An 8,114-nucleotide genomic window follows, 5' to 3' on the forward strand; every position below is an offset into this window, starting at 1 on the left:
GAAAGACCAAAATAGATCAGAATGGTTTTGACACTATGGTTTCTTATTTCAAACGTGAATTGTGTGCATATGTCAGGTTTACAAACAGAGCTAATATTGAGCAGCACCCTTTAAAGGATTTCACGACACTAGCATGCCATGGCTTCCTGGTTTGGAATCCAGACACAAATAAGTTGGCATTGGCTCTTCCTTCTATCAGAGACAGAAAGGTTTTTTCTAAAATCCAGGAAAGAAAAATAAGAAGCAAATCATTTATAAAATTTAGAGAATGACAGTCAAGGTCTTATATGTGGTTACACAAATAAGCTCTGCTAATCATGACCACAGTCTGATATGTCCAGCACAATAATAAGTATTGTATACAGTTGTGTAAACATTATGTTGTAGCTGTGACTGTCCACTGATAGCTGTCATATTAGAAGAGCAAACACAGGCCTAATCAAGATTTAGTCCTATTATGCTAGACACAGTACAAGCAAGAAAAATGTACAATTTCATTTTTAATTTAACTTTCATCAGCTCCCTAAACAGATATAGCTAACACTAGCATTTCTTGCCTTGCTTTCAAACTTTAGCTGTTTTTCTCCTGCTCTGAGAAAGACTAATCTACCTGCTAAAAGCAACAGCAAAGCTTGACATTACCATATGGAGAAGAGAAATACAATAAGTCTGACATGTTTAATTTCCATTCAGTGTAGAAAGCCCTGGCAATTTGCCATTCTAATGAGCTAACCATAATATTTTAAAAGAATTTTTTTTCCTCCTGCCCTTGGGGAAGAAAGAAATGCTGATTATTCTTTCAGCTGGAACACTATGATAAATTATTGGTTCAATATTTAAAATCATGCTCTTTCACTTCAAACGTGATAGTTTTACAGTAAATATTTTACTGCAAGTCACAATGAGTCCAGCATTCTAAAAAATAAGTTGCATGCCTTTAAGAAACTGCAGGTTCCGCATTCAATTTGGATTCACTACTGCACTGCTCTCCATTATAGAATCTCAGATCTCCATATCTATACTTGCATATCTGCATTAATATTACAAGAGACGAAGAATGTCTAGTTTGACTAGGCGTGGGTGGAATCAGTTGAGTGAGGGGGAATTACAATGGAATTACATGCCATTACAAAGAAGCAGATAAATTAATGCTAATTTCAGTGGCATCCACATGTGTATTCATGGGGCAGAGCAGCCAGGCTATGTGATTTAATAAATCTGCATCCAAGTCAAAAACCCATCCTTCACACACTACACACTTGCAATGCTGTATTCCCGGAAGACTGAGAATCCACACACGTATTAGGAAAGAAACCAGAATAAACTGGCTTTGAAACATGGCAGATTGGCCTCTAATTTTGTGCTTTATACTGTGCATAGTAAAAACACCTCAAAAAGGCAGCAGTGCAAATGTCCTCTACCACATTTGGAGGAAGCCACCAGTGAATGTGAATCTATAGTTCCATTCCTATGTCCTTTCAACAGATGACCTTTTTGTTTAAGGCCAACAGCAGTGTAAGCAGTTGTAGCTCTTAATACAGGAACAAATGGACTCATTTCACATAGGAAATATGAACGTTTTACAATGTGATTAACTTGTATCTTTATAATTCATTTTAAAAATAACTAATTAACATGTAAATGTAACAAAGCATGGTAACCTCTTTCAGAAGTATTTTATTTAACTTTCTTGCATTTGTTATAGTGTTTTCCTGCAGGTTTTTTGTTTTTGTTTTTAAGAGTAGAAGCAAAGAAATCCATCTTCCTTTGGTTTTTTAAACAGCAGAGGGCCAAATTCATGTTTTCCTATCAGGAATTACTTATTTTAAAACCAAGGAGCTTCAAACAAAGGAGTGTCAGCTGGATTCTCCAGGATGCCCCAGGTGCCCTGTGCTCTTTGGGTGTTGCAAAGTAGCAGTAATCTGAAATTAACTATCTAGTCCATGCAGGTTTACAGCTGCTTTACATCATTAAAGCACCATAGAGCATTTAGGTCATGAACAGACATTAATTTCTGATGGTGGAAATTTTTGAGAAATTTCTGTTGGTAGAAATCCTTCTGGGTGAGGGAGCACTACAGACATTAAGTCTCCAGCCGCCCTCCTCCCCTTCTCTCCCAAGTTCCTGAAACCAGGGTGACTCCAGTCTGGAGAAGGTGAGGAGAGAGAAGTGCCTGCTCCTCCCTCTGGTCCCCAGGGGGAAACAGAGCATCAAGAAAAGACTCTCTGCACCTGCCTCAGCAGTGCAGTAGAGGAAGCACTGGGTGAAACCCTCAGTCCCTCCTCCCAGCTGGGCAGTGTCCAGCTTGGAAGTAGCAAGAGACAAGGATGGCTGCTCCTCTCCCTTACTGGATCCAGAGGGGAGAGAAGTACCTGTCATTGCTCCCTACCTCTTTCCCAAACCAGGCAGCGCCCAGCCTGGGGCAGGGGTTGGGTGCTTTGCTCCCTTCCCTCTCAGGCCTTTCTGGGAGGGAAAGAGGCAGAGCTGCTCACGCCAGGAACTCCAGTGCAGGAAGCAGGCAGGGTACTTGCAGTGCTGCTCCCTATACTAAGGTCCCAGCTCTGAAACATAGGACCTAGGAGCAGGGGGGGGATTTTGCTCCATTACCTCTGGGAGAGCGTCCCTGAGCACAGGTCCCAGCCAGCCTGCTTCCCGTTGCATGCCACCCTTCAGCTTATTGGCCATTGCACACTCGTGGTTTCTACCAAAGTAGTGACAATTCTTCCAGGAGAAATTGAACATCTGTACATAGCCTTAAGAACATACTGGTAAGCATGGCCCTTGGTTTTGTCTTAATCTAAAAATGACACTGAATGGATTGAACACCAAAGAAAAAAAGTGAAGTTTGAAGAAAAACTTACAATCTGATCAGAAATGGGTGATTGACTTCTTTTAAGACTGACTTTTCATTGTGCACATGCTGCTCTTGTTTTAGCCGAATGACATCTGGAATGCTCATTACTTTCAGTGCAAAGTAACGTTTGGCCATTTTTTCTTTCACCAGGTGAACCCGCCCAAAAGTACCTGTGCCTGGAAATTAAAGAACAAAAATGTCAAATGGGCAAACATTTGCTATTAAAGATTATGTGAAGAGAGGCAGAAATTTAATAAATTTGTCAACTAATAGCTTGAATAGACGCAACCCATTTTACAAATTATCAACGTTTTTACTTGTCCCAAATTCTTAATATTTTTGAAAAATGTTAATATTCAATCAAACTAATAAAAAAGACAATGAAATGCTGCCCATCTTTACTTTCAGAAAACTTTACTTGTATTGCAACAAAAATGGGAATAAAAAAAAATGCCCTACAATTCTAAGCCGGATACAACTGCTTATGGAAAAAAGAAATTCTCACCAGATTCAGAAGTAGAGGTAAAATGCAGAAGTAAATATATTTTATGTAAAAGCAATGAGTGGACTATTATGAAGTCTAGTGCTTAATGAACAGAAGCCATGAAACTGACTGGAATTTTGTATACCAATATAATCAAAATTAAGTCATTATCTCAAAAGATCTCCCTCCCCACCAAAAAGGGGGAAAAAAATACAAATCAGCCAACTGCCTTTTGAACCAACACTGGTTCACTAAGCTTGTTTGAAATGTCAACATGAGGAATATTATTTTAAAGTAAAAGATACCAAAAAATATTTTGCTTTGATTAGTCTATTTTGGTAGCCTTACGTTTTAAACTAAGAATGTCAGAAAATAAAATGGTGCATACATAATAAAAAATAAGAAAGACTCAGAATACTATTTGCTGAATCCTTTATTATTACAGAAAGCTCTGTTCATATATTCTGGCAATAAAGTTATAGTTTCCATCAGATTAAAAATAATATTACAACACAGTTTGTACTAAAAAAAATGCTTTATCACTCAAAAGAGCCTTTTTGTCACTACCTTTCTTCCATCCAAAATGTTTCTGTATAACAACTGTTTATAGAATTCTCTCTCTCCCCCTCTCTCTCTAGTATACATATAAAGAATAGGTTTTACAAACACTTATACTTGGACAATACATATATAAGCAGCTAATAAAAAATATATGAAAACACAAAAGACCAAAGCACTAGACTGCTACAGGCATTATAGTGCTTGCTTCATATATCTAAATTGTTTCATAAGCCCAGTGCATCTTTTAAGAAAGATTTAGTGATTTTGATTGAAGAAAGGTAGTGACAAAAAATGGTGCGCGTGAATGTGTGAAATGGACCTCAGGAGGTCATCTAGATTAACCCCCTGCACAAGGCAGAAGCGTACTCATCTAAACCATTTCATCCAAGTGTTTGTAAAACACTTGGAATGTATCCAAAACCTTGCAAAGAAGATTTTTTCCAATTATTTGAGTTGGTTTAATAAAAGATATCGGATTTACTCAAAGAAATTTGTCTGCCTACGTCCTTAGAGCAACACGGCTACAACCTATACTCCTCAAAATCTTCCAGTGATGGACATGAACAGCGCATGCCCACCAGAGGCTGGCTGGGCACGGGTGTGCTGGTGGTGGCAGGAGAGCAGTGGCAGTAAGCGCAAAGCTCCTGTAGACACCGCCAGCACTGTCGGCAGCGGGGAGGAGGGGGGAGTGGCGAGCACTGACCGGGGGCAGCGACAACACGCAGGCGCCACCAGCAGTGTTGGTGGCGGCCAGGTACGATTGTGGACCACTCGCAGACACCCCAGGCAGCATCGGCGGCGTCTTTTTGCAGGGGATGCACCACCATGCTCAGGGGATGCTCATGCACCCCCTATGTCACCCCTGGCGATAGAAACACTACAGATTCTAGGTAATCTGTCCAGATTAAATTTAGCCAACACTGAAAAGTTTTGTCCAAACTAAAATTCCCCTCATTGCAGTGTACTCTCTCACCTGTGCTCTGCATCTACAAGTAGTTTATCACAATCCCTTTTTTAAGCATGCTTAAGCTTTACAATATACTTTCTTTAGGCAGTTTTGTTACCTGTTCACACATTTAAGCATCATTAGATATGCTTACATAACAAAGGACCTAAATGAAATAATCCAAACTATTGCAACAGATTAATATTCTTTTAAAATTCAAAGGTAAAGATATTTATGAAACAATATTCAGTCAATTGCTAACCTCCCTTTTGAGGCATTGCACTTACATTAAAAATGTCCGAAATAACATAAGAAACAAGTTACCAGTTTAATGCAATACAACTCATAAAACAAGTAGTGACAAATATTTGTTTTTGCCCCAAACCTGCCTGAATGCAGAGAAAGTCTTTACTGACAGTAAGCTGTATTCGTTTAAGAATGTATAGGAACTGTATAACATACTATACTCCAAAAAAGGCAAAAGGGCAGATCATGTTTAAAAAAAAAAATGAAGTTCTCTCAGACACACTGCACCAAATTTTAAAATGTCAGATTTTTCCGTACAAGCATCTTTACAGAGGCAACAAAAAAAAAAAAAAATGTATAGCTCAGGTCTCAATGATCAGTTTTATATATACACACAAATTGAAGGCAATTGCCTAGTAATGCTGCAAGTAGGTGAGAGAGTTGGTTTTCTGTGAGAGAATTTAGTAATGTGTGCAATTTAATGATAGCACTGATAAAATACAATACAGACTTCTCCTTTGTGCTTCTTTTTGAGTTGGAGGTCCCAATTTATCTCAACATTAAACATGTACTTTTGATGGTGTGTTTTTACTATGCTTATTTGCATGTTACAATATTTTCTTGTTTCATTAACAGCTCCTCCAAACATATCTGAGAACAATATAAACATGACATTTGTTAAAGCAAACAATTTGTAAAGCAAATAGCCACTTTGTTTGCTTTAAATTATCCGTAAGAACATAAAGTACAATTCACTAACTCAGTTTACAGAAGCAGCATCTGGGAGTTCAGTTATATTCAGATACAAGTTTTAGAAATATGCAGACAAAATTTGTAACAGAGCAAACCCATGAAAACAATTACATTCCTCTAAACAAAAAGGTTTTAACAAAGCAGTTTGAGTTCACACCTGCCCTAAATTACAGTTCTTTAACTACTAAAATTGTAAACAGGACTCATAGAACACTTACTAACATATTGCAGTACGTCACTAGGTTACCCTGGGAAATTCATCATATGACTAAATCCCTTAAGAATGCAGTAACATTATATGACTATACCTGTAAACAACCTTGTTTTCCTGATGGGCTTATGCAGTAAGGCACTATTCTCCTTCAAACATCCTTATTTCTTGCACGCATTTAAAACTAATAATGCTCTGTATATTATTGGACAGCTAAAATAATAAGTAAATTTATTTAAGTGGACTGGAGCTTTTAAAAAGGAGCATTCTACCCTGTGATACAAAACATATCCTGGGAGCTAATAAAGACTATTATATTAGAAGTAGGAACCAAAATTTACAAGTTACAAATACCAGTGAAGGCACTGAGTTTGTATTTCAGAATTAGGTCACTGATAAAGCTATTAAAAATTAATGCAGGAATGGCAGGACTGACATTCACATTTCCAAATGTGGCCTTGAATAAATAAGGGACATCAACACCACAAGTGAATGCTGTTTTTATTTGTGTTTAAACAAATAATACTTAAACAAATAATAATATAAAATGAATTGTGTGTATTTGTGGACTCATCTAGTTGTCTCTGTGCTCCTTGTAGGTACCAATCTAATCTTCCATGGAACTGTCCTATTTAGGGTGCTGAATCTTTATTTTGCAATTTTATTACAATGTTCCATACTACTCCTATCTCAAATCCAAATAAGATTGGATTTAGATCCCCAAAATCTCAAAAGCATCCTGGACAAGTTCAACAACAGTCTCACTTATGTAATATGACTTCTGTTTAAAATCCTTTACCAACAGTTATAAAGTTTGGCAAGGTTATTCCATACTTGTGGCAAACACCTACCTTATCAGACCCAGGGAAAACCAGATAGACCCATAAGACAGACATGCATGTGTAACTTCCCTAACCAGTTTTCTTGTTTGACAAGTGATATCAAGCAAGGTCTTTTTCATAAAACTAATCCACAGGCTATATCAAGCAGCTGTGAAGCAAGTAAGTGATAATAATTCTCTCTATGCTAGCAGTAAACAAAACAAAAATCTCACACTTGTTTTTGGAAAGCAGAAATCAATTTTTAGAGTATTAAATTACTTCTAGCCAAGTGCAAAGATTCTTGCAGAAAAGTATCAAAGAATCTAGTAAGCTAGGCTATGGTAAACAGTGGCAACAAAAATGGAAGCATATACGACTCCTAGCATCCGTGATCAAAACTTTTTCTGAATGCATCAAAACAAAATATCCACCTCTTATAATCTGTAATGAAGATTTAATTGTACGTATTAGGCTTTCCAACCCAATCAGATCCTCTTACTCTACAGAAATCCACGAAGAGACTAAGTATGATGAACTCTAAAGTAAATCCCATCTATGTTTCTTCAGTCAAGGCAGATGAAAACAATATGGAGCCAAGGAAGAGGGGTTTATATTACTAATTTATCTCTTCCTAATTAGTATTAATCTATAAGTGACAGAAATACAGTAGAAGTACTGTTCGTGTATATGCTTTTGTACTTATGCATCCTGCCCCATTCTAATACGTATTTTTCCCACATATTTTCAGCACGTCACCAGAAGCAGCTAAGCAGAGATAAATGGACAGGAGTATTTGCTACTAAAACTCAAACGGTTCATACATCTTATGCTATTGATTCTTTTAGAGTACTCCCTCCCCCTCCCCACCGCATTACTTTAAATATAGTCACAACAAAAAAACCAACAACGATTATTTCATCAACGCAGGGGAAAGCAAGATTATAGCTGTAAATATCACTGTAATTTTTACTTGGAATGAAATTCAGACCTCTTCTTCATAGCTGCAGAGAACCCCCAAATTAGAAACAGTCAGACCCCATGACATAAAGCAAAAGGTAGAGGCTGGGTTCCAGGGGACTGTATGAAGGTCCCTCCGTCCAGAACACAGAAGGTGGGATAAGATAATCCACTGTCCCTTGTTCTCTTTTGAAGGCCTCTACTAAGCTCTTGGAAGCTACACAAAAAAAAAAAAAAAAAAAAAAAAAAAATTTACCTTCCCTTCACACACCCCATTTTCC

The 8,114-nt window shown here is 37.5% G+C and overlaps 1 protein-coding gene across 1 annotated transcript in view; it reads right to left on the bottom strand.

Moving 5' to 3' along the window:
* PRKX (protein kinase, X-linked) overlaps positions 1-8,114 on the bottom strand; it is a 120,789-nt gene that overhangs the window by 69,303 nt on the left and 43,372 nt on the right. The window contains exon 2 of the mRNA XM_019524959.1: positions 2,862-3,030. Within this exon, the coding sequence (XP_019380504.1) occupies positions 2,862-2,989 (128 nt within the window). The 5' untranslated portion in view covers positions 2,990-3,030. The remainder of the gene's footprint in view (positions 1-2,861; positions 3,031-8,114) is intronic.

Source organism: Gavialis gangeticus, unplaced genomic scaffold (genome assembly GCF_001723915.1).
Source record: "Gavialis gangeticus isolate Ggan-Ray unplaced genomic scaffold, GavGan_comp1, whole genome shotgun sequence".
Classification (NCBI taxonomy): domain Eukaryota; kingdom Metazoa; phylum Chordata; order Crocodylia; family Gavialidae; genus Gavialis; species Gavialis gangeticus.